This window comes from Akanthomyces muscarius, chromosome 6 (assembly GCF_028009165.1).
Source record: "Akanthomyces muscarius strain Ve6 chromosome 6, whole genome shotgun sequence".
In the NCBI taxonomy this organism is placed as follows: domain Eukaryota; kingdom Fungi; phylum Ascomycota; class Sordariomycetes; order Hypocreales; family Cordycipitaceae; genus Akanthomyces; species Akanthomyces muscarius.
In genome coordinates this window covers 2325866-2338333 of record NC_079246.1, presented here as the reverse complement: position 1 = coordinate 2338333, position 12468 = coordinate 2325866, and the positions used below count along the sequence as shown (strand labels likewise).

The following is a 12468-nucleotide window of genomic DNA, read 5'->3' as shown; positions in this document are numbered from 1 at the left end:
TAAGCAAAAGATATTTATCGAGGGCACGCGCAGACCGAAGCCGGGCTTGCGGCTGAAATTGAATGCCCGCCGCCATTTTTTTTCTCGAGGCACATGTGCATCCTGCCGCCGTGATGCACGCGCGATACCACCTAGTTATCTATGCAATCGGCATTTACGCTGCACACAACGCTGTACATCGGATGAAACGAGAGGCTCAGCTGGCAAGGCCGGTTGGAACCACGGGCCGATCCAGCAGCGCGCATGAGGCAAGCCTTGCTGCTGTCAAACTCTGCGCGAATTTATGCTTGGAAAATCAGCCGTTTCGGTTGCTGCCGCAAGGTGTTTCGAAGCTAGGGTTGGGCAGCTTCACACTCTGACCTATAACAAGCATAACTACCTCAGGTACTTATTACTTGCCTGCTCCATTGCTCCGTAGTGTATCCTTATATAGTTATAGTACATACTGTACGCGTCCATGCGGCGGGGCATATTCGTACATGTGCTTGACTCGGATAAATTACCAATATTACGCGTACCTCTTCAGATCCGAAATACACTCTGGTGTCTTATTGATTGCTCTTGGACCATGTCTCAACTCTCGGTCTCTGCTTTCCCGTCTTGTGGTGCAGGTGCTGGTAACTAACACTAACGTTAATAAATACTGGTAAAACCCGCGCCAACCAGGTGACCTCACAGCAACCCCGCTGAAGGGATAGGCCCCGATACAAGCAAACCCCGCCCTCTGTTTGCTGGTGCGCTGCATGACGAATCGCTGTAGCCGGCACAGCAACTACCGCATTCTTTGACCACGAGCCACTGTAGATTTTAGCCTGGCATCCGCTGCAGCCCACTGTACTTTGCCTTGGAGCTCGCCTGAAGCGTACTAGCGCAGCCGAAGGCCTCTCGCTCTCCAAACACACGCTCTCTCTCACTCGTCACTCGTCACAACCACACACCACATCACGCACTACCGACCGACTAGCTGCAACTCTCTCGCCCGTCTCTCCCTTCAACTTTGTCTCCATCGCGGGCCCCCGCCTCTTCTGAATATATTCTGTTCCGCAACGCCTTGCCTCGTTCTCACGCTCGTCGCCGCGGTCCCTCTCTCGTCTAGGGCAGACTCGAACTCGATCGAAATAGTTGCCGTCTTGACGGTGACGCATTACCACGACCCCGCTTTGGTCTCTCCCTGCTACAGCGACTTTTTATTTATTTATTAGCGGCACAACCTCTCCACGCAGCCGAGAAGCGGGTGTTCTGGTCCGCACAGCAGTCACCATACTTCAACCTGTTCGACTTTCTCTCACGCAAGACGACAACTGCAACCGCAGTCATGAACCCTCTTCTTCAGAAGAACAAGATTGACGTCAAGGTAAGAGAAAAAAAATGTTTGCTGCAACGACGAGACCCCCACCAACACAACATACTGGAACTCGACCTCGACCTCGTGTGACAACCAGCCGGCACTTCAGAAACACCATGCCGTCGACTTTGATAATGTCTTCTCATGACTGACTTTCTCTTCTCCCCTTTCACAGTCGCTATCCCCCGAGGAGCAGCGCCTCTTCCGACTCTACGGCAAGCTCCCCTCGCGATCCGACCACTTCGCCAAGCACCTCAAGGAGCGCAAGTACTTTGACTCTGGCGACTACGCCATGTCCAAGGCCGGCAAGGGAGACAGCGTCGACGCCGGCGCCGTCGGCTCCGAGCACCCCGTCCCCGAGAACATCCCCCACCTCTCCTCGCCCGTCAACACGGGCAGCAACGGCTCCGGCGGCGGCGGCAGCGCCATCCCCAAGCACCTCGGCGGCGGCGCGCCCACCGGCACCCCCAACGCCGTGCCCCAGGGCTTCCAGGCCGGCAGCCCCGTCAAGGAGAGCAGCTTCCTGAACCGCGAGACGTCGGCCAGCGAGGCGGACGAGACGCCTGTCGAGGACAGCAAGGCTTCGGCTCCCACAGAGCCTGTCGCGGCTGGTGGTGCTGGCATCCCGATCCGCAGATGAGAGGCCATGTCCTCTTTCTAAATACCTTCTTTCTGTTGTTGCTATTTTCGGTCTTATTCTGAAGGAGCACGGGGCTATCTAGGCCTCGCCCTTGCTGTCTAAGTCCGTCTTTGGACGTTTTGGCTCAAGAGGGGCCTTGGAACGTTGTATAAGAATGATGCTCCCTTTCTCGGCCAGGGCCTTCTTCTCATTTCTTTTCCCTCTAGTCCGAGTTCTGGACAAATCCCCCACCTTCGTTTTTTTCTCCACGTGTTATTTTATCAATTTCTTTTATTGAACAATGTTGGCGTTATTTGGCTTCCTTTTTTCGTAGCCCATTCACGCAAGCAATACGAGTGTTTCTGTCTGCGGAACACGCTTGATTCACCATTTCTTTTGTCCAATGTACGGGCCTCGGCCTCTTCTTTTACTGCACATCTTGTACTGGGCAATCGTCGGCTGGCTTTATTTTCGGGAAAAAAGGGGAAGTCGGGGCAAAACATTCAGGAAAAAAATTCTGAGAAGCATGCAAGAAGGGAACAATGTGCGGTTTGTTGAAGAGCCAGATTTGTTGTCCGTTTGAAGGATCAAAGACTGTATTTTTTGTTTTCGTCGACGTCTAGGTCTGATGCTTTATTAGTTGTACTTGACCAATGATCTTGTTTCTCATAGCTAAAAAGGGCCATTCTGTAGGCTTCTTTATTTACTGGCATGTTTCCTTTCCCAAATCCATGAAACTGTAAATCAAAATCCAACACCTATCCTTTTCTTTCTCTCTCTCAGCGAATCCTCCGGTCCTTACGCGGCCAGCGCCTTGGTGGCCATGGCCTTGGCGCCCTCAAACGTCGCGTTCCCACCAATGAAGCCCGCCGCGTGCACAAACACGCAGCCCTCGATGCCGGCGATGCCATCCAGCTCGGCGTCTCTGAACCCGCGCCAGGCCTCGGGCAGGGGCTTGCGGCTGACAAACGAGTCCTTGCTCTCGGGCACACACTGGATGCGCCACTTGGCGCCGGGCTCGGGCTTCTCCTGGTACAGCACGTACTGCACCGAAGCCTTGCCCTCCTCCTTCTCCAGCGTGTAGAGGTGGTCCTTCCAGGGGACGCTCTGGCCCTCGAGGACGAGGACGCGGCCGTCGGCGTCGTGCTGCGCGCGCTTCTCAAACGCGGCCTGGACGACGGCGCGGGCGGGCAGCCACGCCGTGGCGTAGTAGTCGACCTCGCGGTCAAACTCCTCGCCGATGCGCCGGCTCGCGGTCAGGAAGCGCGCGTCCTCGCGGCGCTGCGCCTCATCGGCGTCGGCGGCGGCCGGCTCGTTCCAGCTGGGGTTGAGGCGGCCGACCATGGCGCCGAGGCCGAAGCCGCCCTCGGAGAAGCGCTTGGCGAGGCCGGCGGCGGCGACGGCGGCGGGGTCGTAGACGGAGATGCCGTTGTCGTGGGCGTCGAGGGCCTCGACGAAGCTCTCGTAGATTTTGCCGTGCAGCAGGGACACTTGCGCGCTGTCCTCGGTCGCAGAAGCCTCGGAGGAGGCCTTTTGCAGGCGCTGGGCGATGATGGCGCGGCCAAAGTGCAGGAAGACGAGGCCGGCCGAGGAGAGCTTGGTCGGGCGGCCGGGAAAGGTGGTGGCGAAGCCGCGCTGGTGGTGGTCGTAGCGGTGGCGGGCGGCGTCGTACTCGCCGCCGACGTCGACGACGGTGTGGCACGTCTCGAGCACCTTGGGGTCGCGCGTGCGGACGAGGCTGGCGTCGGCGTAGGCGGGCAGCTGGCGCAGCATGTGCACGGCGAGGGCCTCGTCGGCGTGGAAGTGGCCGCTGTGGGTGCCGATGAGGACGCCGTCGCCGGTCTTGAGACGCTTGGGGGCCGACTCGGCCATGGTTCGGAGGGTGCTGGTGGTGAGGGCGCGGCGGAAAAGAGGGAGCATGGACTGGCCTCGACGGGGGGGGCAGAGGCTGGGTGTGGTCAATTGAGGGGTGCTGAAAGAAAAGCGATGGTGTAGATGTGAGGAAAGCTGGATCGCAGATTTGAAGCTTTTTCTTGAGGGTGGTGGAGGTGGAGTATGGGAGCTTGCAAGGTGGGGGAAAAGTGAATCGAGTCTCGATATGTGGCGGCCGGGCGAGCCAGTCGCGTGCAGGATATTAACTAAAGCAGTTGAGTGTCAAAGGACATGCACTTTACAATTCACCATTGCCGGATCAGAGAAAGTGTGAGCATGCCATCTTGCAGTTTATTAAATGGAAAGCAGTATATGGATGCACTATTTTACAGTCTTTTTCATGCCATTTCAACGCCAAATTCTTTGCGACATTCACTTTACGATTCACCATTGCTGGGTCAGAGAAAGTGTGAGCATCCCATCTCGCAATTTATTTGTAGAAAGCAGTATATGGATGCACTATTTTACATTATTTTTAAATGCCATTTCAACGCCAAATTCTTTGCAAGGGTATCTTATTTCGAGGCCGCGTCCTTGGGCGGGTGCGACAAGCCCTCGACGCCCTGCCGTCCAACGTTGGACATGTCGACATTCTCGCTCCTCTTGGTGTCCGGCCCGCGCAGGCCCGCCGTGGAGGCGTCCTCGGTGCCCAGGTGAGCTTCGGTGCGGCCGCTGCCGACATTCACCGTCGACGCATCGGCCGAGTTGGAGTCGGACGTGCCGGGAGGGTCCTCGGGGAGCGGCAGGTTGGCCTTGACGCGGTCAATCTGCTCAGGCTTGGACTCGGGCATGGTGTGTGGGTGTTTTTGTGATTGTATGGTTGATTATCTTTTCGCTCATGTCAGCTGTGAAAGTTTTTAAGAGAGCAGAAAGAGGTATACATACAAATTTGTATTGTGTGATTTCGAGCTGTGAAATGAAATGTGTGTGTGTGTTGAAGCTCGTGTGATCAAGGGTCCAAAGGGGTTGTTTATAAACCACAAAGATGGCAAACTCACAGATCTAGGACTGACGTCAACTCGCCTTCAAATCTACTACCATCGTCATCTTGACGTTTAGAGTACCCACGATAAAACCATTCGGGGCGAGAATAGTGTCAGGTACGCCCGGAGAGTCCCCTCCGTTGCGTCAAAAATCTGGAGATGTAGGTGGAGGACCCAGAGTCTTCTCCACAGAATGATATCACCAGCATCATTTGCTCCAGCATTGCGCCACTTGCACGCATGTAAAGATTATTCTGGAAACTGCGTGCCGTGAAAAGGCTCTTCGTGGTGCAATGTATTTTTTTTTCTTTGCCAAAGGGCTCAAATCATAAGCAAGGCGTGGGAGCGTGCCGCCTCGTGCTTTATTGCTGCGGTGCTAAGAGTAGACCACGCGACTGCTCGAAGTCGCAACATGCGCTTGGCGATGCTAGTAGTCAACTGGCGCCTTACTTGAAAAAAAAAAAAAAAAAAAAAAAAAAAATCGAGATAGAAGCTGCTACACCCTACTGCCGTCTCTGTGATATTGACAGGGCGCCATGTAAGCGTGCATCCGGGCTATGCAGAAATCTTCTGTAGTCAGGACATCCACGTGCGTGACTGTATCATACTGTGTCTCTAGCTGCACGCAGATTCTGCGTGACAACCAAGACGACATACTAACTTGCCGCGATTGACGGTGCAAACACTTCATCGCTAGAAATTTTGTCGTGTCAGTGCAAGTGAGTGCCTCCTGAGACTGGTACTTGACTAAGACAAACGCTGTTAAGTGAGTATCGTAGCCTTGCCACTGTGTATTGATGGCCTACCACATTTATAGCATGGCGTGTGGTTTGGGTAGAGCCTGAAGCTATGCGTATACTCAAGGAATTGGAGGACTTGCCCATATGCAACTGAATTTTTCAAAGAGTTTTAGAACAATTATTGCTCATTATAGTTGGAAAGGCAAGGACACGGTAGAGAGACTGGTAGCAATTACTAGTCATGAATATGAGGAAAACAGAAAAGTTGGAAAGAATTGATGAAATATTAAAAATACCTAAATGGAGCCTTCCAACGGCTTATCAGTCTATATAGTTTCGAAAAAGATAAAGAAACAAATACTTTGACAAATTTAAACAGCGTCATGATCCATTGCCCACATGTCAACCGTGGCACCACAACGTGGCTCACGCGCCCACACCAGTCGCGTCACTCCATCCAACTACACCTCGCTGGCGAGGCTCTCCAAGTCCACCAGTCGCACCTCTGTCGCGGCCGATTATAACATGATAAGCGCACCAAGATGTAAGTTCTCTTCACCCCTGCCCAGCGATACTGCCTGCCGCAGAACTGACAGCTGCCCATCCAGGATTGACCCCGCGATCCGCCTACGGCGCGCCATCCACGCCGGCGACGCCCTGCTCGTCGAGCGCATCCTCAAATCCCACCCGCACCTCCTCCACAACCCCGACATCTCGGCCGCCGGGCTCTCCAACTCGAGCCTGCACCTGGCGGCCTCGCTCGGCCACCGCGCGACCTGCGAGGCGCTGCTCGCCGCCGGCCACGAGGACCCGACACCCGCCCTCAACGAGAACCACCAGACGGCGCTGATGCTGGCCGCGGCCGCCGGCCACAGCGAGGTCGTGCACCTGCTGTGCGAGCGCGACGCTCGCTGCGTGCTGCGCCGCGACGCCCGCGGCCGCGACGCCGTCATGGACGCCTGCGCCGGCGGCCACGACACCGTCCTGCAGCTGCTCCTGACGTACAGCCCCGGCGGGCCCGCCGACGCGGTCCAGCGCGCCGACGCCGAGGGCAACACGGCGCTGCACTTTGCATGCGGCAGCGGGAGCCTGCTGTGCCTGCGGACGCTGCTCGCGGCGGGCGCCGACGTCGAGCGCCGCAACGTCTGGAACTGGACCCCCGCGGCGTACAGCGCGACTGTCCAGGCCGAGGCCTATCTGAAGAGTCTGGTGTCGGAGGCGAGAAGACGGCAGAAAGCAGACGTTGAGAAGCAGCAGCAGCAGCAGACGTCCCCGCGGAAGATGGGGCTCGGCATGGTGAGAGTAGTGCCCGACGACAGCGACGATGATGAGTAATGAACAGCTTGCATTGCGCGGTACATAGCTACATGACTACATAAATACATGACTACATAGGCAGATTCGATGGCTACAATCTTCGTTTCGTTTCCCTTTCAAGCACAATGTCGATACACGTGGGCTTCCAGCCGGCATCTAAGCAGGACACTCATGATGATGATGGTAGAGTACACTACCTAGCTAAGGAGCAAGTTTTTTGAGGTCCTGATTCCGAATACACCATGATTGGGCAATAAATCCAAACAAGAAGCAAAATAACAATCAAGACATGAATGCCATCCATAGACAAGCTATTCCACACAAGTTCAAATACCAAAGTCCACACCAAACAACTCTCTTGCCACCAAACAAAAAAATTGCATCCATATTCTTCTAATCCTTGCAGAACCACAGGCACACAATCGGCTTCTCGTGCGCGTTGCCCGTCCTGGTCATGTCCCAGCCGACCTCCTTGATCGTCTTCTTCATCATGTCCTTGTCGTCACCGCTAATCGCCAGGCCCTTGTACCACTTGCCGCTGCCGCCGCCGATGATCTCGAAGCACTTGTTCTTCTTGGCGATGGGGTTGGTGCAGCCAAAGCCCCTGAGCAGCTCCGCCATGGTCGTCGTGCAGGGAATGTGCGTCGCCTTGAACGGGATCTGCGCCGTGGGCGGCAGCTGCCACGGCGGCGTGCTCGACCGGAAGACGTGGGCCTTTGTGTGCTCGGCGGGGAAGAAGTAGTTGTAGCCGGGCTCGCAGCCCACGCCGCCGGAGCTGTTGGTCATCTGCGCCGCCGGCATGGTCGGGTCGATGGCCGGGTACGGCTGCGGCTGCCGCGGGAGCGCGTTGCCCGCGCCGTTGGGCTGGTGGGAAAAGGTCTGCGGCGGCGCGTAGAAGCCCGCCGAGGGCATCGGCTGCTGGTGCGGCTGCGGGTAAAAGGCGCCGACGGGAGGGGCTGCTGCTGCCATGTAGCCACCGCCGTAAGCCGCCATGCTGGGGTAGCCTGCGTACTGGGGGAGCATACCGAAGTTGTAGCCTGGACCGCCGGCGTGCGGGATGTAGGCCTGGCCCTGGCTGGGCATCGGACCGCCACCCTGCGGTGCAAAGTTGGGGCGCCCGCCGTGGTTGTCGCGGCCCGTGACGGGGTTCCAGCCTCCAGACATCTTTGATGGCTGAGTGCGAGAGTATGTGCGGACGAGGAGAGGGTGGTGCGGGAGTCAGTGAGGCTGCCAGGTGTTGACCCAGCGACGTTCTTGCGGGCTAAAGGACGTATACCAGTGACCGGGGGAGCTGGGGGGGCAGCTGATCTGAAGGGGATGCTGGTTGGGGCCGAAGGTGCTGGGGGGGAAGATGGTGCGGCCTTGGGTTAAATAGGGTTGGTGATGGGGGATTGGGCGGTGGTACGGGTGAATCTGATGCTGGAAGTTTGCCTGATACGGCGGGAGCGCCGGTTGGTGTGATTGATATGGAACAGGGCGATGCTGGTGGTGGTACTGTGCAACAGGCGTGTGATCCTGACGGCGGTGTAAGAGGCGACGATGGTACTCCTCTTGTGTGTACGTGATGATTCCTGTGTATCGTGTCAGTGGCGATTCTTGCACTTGGTTGCGTAGTAGCGAGGAAGCATACCTTGACTTTCAGCGGATGTTGAAGAAGCAGCGTCGTCGTCTTGTGTGCGATCCAGGTCGAACAGCGGGAAGCGCTGGGGCTGTTCTTCTCCCGTGTAACCGACAGTCTCTGTGCTCTCTGTCAGCATCAAGCACAGCTCATGCACGTCCCAAGCCGGGAACAGAAAAACAAAGATGTACCTTGACGTGGCCCAGGAGCGCGGCGATGGTGGCTCCGAGGAACGATCTTGTAGAGCAGCACGCGTCGGCTCCAGACGGGCTGGCCGCGGTCGTTGTAAAAGGCTGCCGTGATGCGACAGAAGAACCACAGTGGAACGCCGCGCCCCGTGACGACACGGAGGCACGAGACGATGCGAAAGGTGCGTGCGGACAGCGGTAGGACGCCGGGTGCAAAAGCTTTGGTCTGGATCTGAATGTGTTCTCGGACCGGCATCAAGAGAGGGCAACACAGACCTGCTTCACAAGCGTTAGGAGCAAGCAACGAAGCAAGCAAAAGCGGCAAAGGATATAAGCGTACAATACTACCACGAGCGCGAGATATTGTAATGCACAAGATGCTTGCAAGAAACGGGTGGTGCAAGGAGAAAATGTTTCGCATTGCCAAAAAAAAAAGTTGTCTTTTTATGTCCTTCCAGTGCCGGGTTCGTGATTCAGAGCCATGATGCCTGATCGGGCCGAGGGGCTGATGATGATGGTGATTTGAGAATTCATGAATCAGAATTGGTGCAAAGTTTTGCCACAGAGACGTCTTGACGAGGTTGCTGGTCAATCGAGGAGCATCTCGTAGCGGTCAGATCTAACTAATCACCACTTACTCTTATTATTTCTCTAATATTCCTAATATTTATTCTTTTTTACTATTTTTCACTATTTCCCGTTTTTTATCTCTCTCTACAGTAGTTGATAACTATCGGCGTTATTTTTGCTGCCCCCTTGCTCCTCCGCTGCACTGCACAGAGTGTATTAGGAAGACACCACCCGCACTAAGAGTTGTTTGCTACATCGTTCGACTCCGCGAAAAGACGGGATTCTATGTTCAGGCGCCGCCCACCTTTATCGGGAGTCTATAGATGGTGCCTTGGTCCGTGGGCGACTTCCCGCTTCGCCCCCTGTAGATACTGCACCTATCAAAGAAGTCTTGAGGAGATCGAGCTGGGTCTGGGTAACTCAGGCAGTCGGTGAGTATCCGACGTGCGCGCGTGTGTGTGACGCGGAAGATGCAAAGCTGGAAGCGGTGAACCCTCTGACCGTGAGGCGATGTTGTGCTGAAGAACGATTCGAGAGACTAGACTAGAATGGCAACGCTGAATAGAGAGCGCTGATTGCGATTTACGATTTGTTGATGTATTTGCTGCTTTGTCGGGCAGGCATGAGAGCGAGGCTATTCTCGAGTCTTGAGTTCGGCGACTATGGGCTTTTTGGCTATGTAGTGACGGGCAATGATAGCTAGTGAGCAGTTAGCTTCGCCTTTTCTGCTGAAAATTTCATTTTATTTTACTGAGAATAGGCAGTCTTTATTTTGCAGCCTCACATTTTGCGGCCCAGCACTTTCGGTTTTGCTTCAGCTCGACTTGCCGATGACTTGGCGGCTTCGCCGCTCGTGGTGTGAAACTTTCATTTTCAGCTTCATTTAGCCAGTGATTAACCACAGGGCAGATGTAAAGATCGAGAATATAAAGATAAACCGTTGCTACAGATTCAACAAGGCAAGATGAATTTGCCACCGAGTGGAATACTGTCTCTTGCTCGATAATAGTCCCCTCCGTTCTTGTCACCCACACAGAGGCTCTCGTCCGCAAAAGCACATCATCTTAGCAATGAATTCTGGATCAGGATTATATAGCGTATAGCTCCCCTGAAGAATAATTCTGAGTTCAAACCATCGCTAGCCTTACCTGCGCGGTACGAAATGGTGAAAGGATGGTGTCAGCAGGGAGCCTCAGCTGGTCTTTGCCAGACTGGTCAACTCAGTCCACATAATGCAACGTCTATAAAACGGCTGAGATGATTACCCCACCAGTCATATCCATGTATATAATTGTGAATGTGTCTGTCGTACTTTCTGTTTGAAACATCCATAGCTTGTCCACTTGGCCAAATGGGCGCCTCGAGCTTTGGACTTGACGCTGTCTCGTCAATCCGGTGGCCATCGCCTGATTATGGGAGCCCAGCGTAGTCGTGCCGAGCGGTCCCAGCATCCAGCTACGGGGAGATTTGATGGCAGCTGAAAAAGTTCACACCACGCATCGACCACGATGGGCTTACACCGACCGGCAGGACGGCACACCGGTAGTTGAAGTTGGAACCACGCCGCCAGAGCTGCACATGCGCCACATAGAACGGCCAGGCATGACTGTGGCTTGCAAACAAAGTGGTTTTATGATCAAAAGGCACGCACTGGGGTATATTTGAGATTTCTGCTCCAGTCAATGTATAGAGAATACGGCAGCCTAGAATACGTGGAGCGCGCACTGGCCGCTCCGCAGTCAGCCAGCCAAGTGCCGCGAGCTTCTTTTTGTCCTTAATGATCCATAGGCGCTAGTTAATGTAGAGCGTCTTGGCCGCGTATCCGAAGTTGTGGCGCAAACTACGAAACTGCCGTGGCACCACGTCAAACGGCATTTGCCGTTCTGGAAGGGCCTCTCACCAGACCTTGGGGATGATATTGACCTCGAGAATAGGCAGCAGGATTTTCTCGATCGCATTAAGCTGGAACTGACGCGAGCCTTGCACGTTTGGGAGGACGACGAGGTGGCTGCTTGTCGCGCAGGCCATCGCCTCGCACTTGGACATTAGCCACGGCAGAAGATGCAAAGGCTAAGTGCCATGGCTTGCGTTGAGTAGATGCTCTTTGTGCAACGCTCAGGGGCAATAGTGAGATTAAAAAGTTGTAAAGCCCATTTGAATACTCCTTGCCTTGGCAACCGAATTGATGCTTTTCACAACAAGAAATGGTGATCTTGAATGCAAAATTCCGGCATGCCAAATTGGGAAAGCCGTCGCTGGCATGATGGCGTTGAGCATGCCAAAGCGGCAATTGATAGCCGGCGCGACACGGACGGAGACGCTGGGGGCGCCAATGCTGAAGGTCAGAACTGATGAGAGACAGTCTAGTGTGAACCGGGAGTTTCAACGTTCTACCTCGAGCCCCAGACGTTGTAACTCTCGGTCCCGGGTTTATGGGCATCATTTTCAGTGGCAGCGGAAACGGCAACTGTGTAAGTGCTAATTTTGTGGGCAAAAGTAGCATCTTCGTGTGGAAACTCTGTGGAGCAGACTAACTAGTCAATCAGCAGTCTACAGATGCGCCTTGAATATTCGGAGCAGAGATTGAAGCGTCGGAATGTGGTCGGCATGCTAGAGTTTGAGATGGGCCAAGGTGATGGCGAGGATCATTGCGTAGGTGGAGGAGCAGTTTTTGTCTTGAACCCGCAACCCGTTTCATGCCGCTGATTTGCAGCGTGCAAAGCAGGATCTGGGCTCGTAATGGCCCAACTAATTCAAAATTGAGGTGTCCTGTGTGGATAGTATTACTCATTGCATACAAATGGTACCATTTATTGGTTGGGATGGCGCCGAGGGCTGAAGGTGGCCGTTGTGGGGAGATGAACGCACTGTTTTTTTCTCAGCAGGCAGCAGAATTTCGATTGTCCCCGTGGGGTTCGGGCAGGTAAAGAGCTGGGGGTTGCATGAGTCGTGTGTTGATGGCTTGAGGAGGAGAGCCTTAGACTGCAGGCGCATGAAAACTTTGCTGCCGTCGAGTTCTCAGGTAACAGTCAAGCCGCGAGCAGGAATTGGGGATTCGACTAGGGGCTAGTCAGAGGCTGTTGTTGCTCGCAGCACAGACAAGAGATGGACAAGCCGGGCAAAAGCCGACCAAGGCTGGCGCCAGCAGATTAATAC

General features: G+C 54.9%; 6 protein-coding genes across 6 annotated transcripts; 2 read left to right on the top strand and 4 right to left on the bottom strand.

The window, feature by feature from the left end:
• Positions 1–1315: 1315 nt before the first annotated feature.
• LMH87_000818 (uncharacterized protein) lies at positions 1316–1985 on the top strand (the record flags this gene model as incomplete). The annotated part of the gene is made up of 2 exons (XM_056198790.1): positions 1316–1354; positions 1521–1985. 2 exons carry the CDS (start codon positions 1316–1318, stop codon positions 1983–1985), a joined length of 504 nt encoding a protein of 167 aa, XP_056055704.1.
• A 777-nt stretch (positions 1986–2762) lies between these two features.
• Positions 2763–3884, bottom strand: LMH87_000817 (uncharacterized protein; the record flags this gene model as incomplete). The annotated part of the gene is made up of 1 exon (XM_056198789.1): positions 2763–3884. The coding sequence occupies one exon, from the start codon at positions 3882–3884 to the stop codon at positions 2763–2765; it is 1122 nt and encodes a 373-aa protein (XP_056055703.1).
• Positions 3885–4411: 527 nt separating this feature from the next.
• Positions 4412–4687, bottom strand: LMH87_000816 (uncharacterized protein; the record flags this gene model as incomplete). The annotated part of the gene is made up of 1 exon (XM_056198786.1): positions 4412–4687. The coding sequence occupies one exon, from the start codon at positions 4685–4687 to the stop codon at positions 4412–4414; it is 276 nt and encodes a 91-aa protein (XP_056055702.1).
• A 1076-nt stretch (positions 4688–5763) lies between these two features.
• LMH87_000815 (uncharacterized protein) lies at positions 5764–6954 on the top strand (the record flags this gene model as incomplete). The annotated part of the gene is made up of 3 exons (XM_056198785.1): positions 5764–5844; positions 6153–6163; positions 6228–6954. The coding sequence occupies 3 exons, from the start codon at positions 5764–5766 to the stop codon at positions 6952–6954; spliced, it is 819 nt and encodes a 272-aa protein (XP_056055701.1).
• Positions 6955–7329: 375 nt separating this feature from the next.
• Positions 7330–8100, bottom strand: LMH87_000814 (uncharacterized protein; the record flags this gene model as incomplete). Its single annotated transcript, XM_056198784.1, has 2 exons — positions 7330–7898; positions 7962–8100. The coding sequence occupies 2 exons, from the start codon at positions 8098–8100 to the stop codon at positions 7330–7332; spliced, it is 708 nt and encodes a 235-aa protein (XP_056055700.1).
• A 54-nt stretch (positions 8101–8154) lies between these two features.
• Positions 8155–10644, bottom strand: LMH87_000813 (uncharacterized protein; the record flags this gene model as incomplete). Its single annotated transcript, XM_056198783.1, has 7 exons — positions 8155–8507; positions 8567–8674; positions 8746–9021; positions 9083–9086; positions 9974–10011; positions 10064–10077; positions 10625–10644. The coding sequence occupies 7 exons, from the start codon at positions 10642–10644 to the stop codon at positions 8155–8157; spliced, it is 813 nt and encodes a 270-aa protein (XP_056055699.1).
• Positions 10645–12468: the final 1824 nt, after the last annotated feature.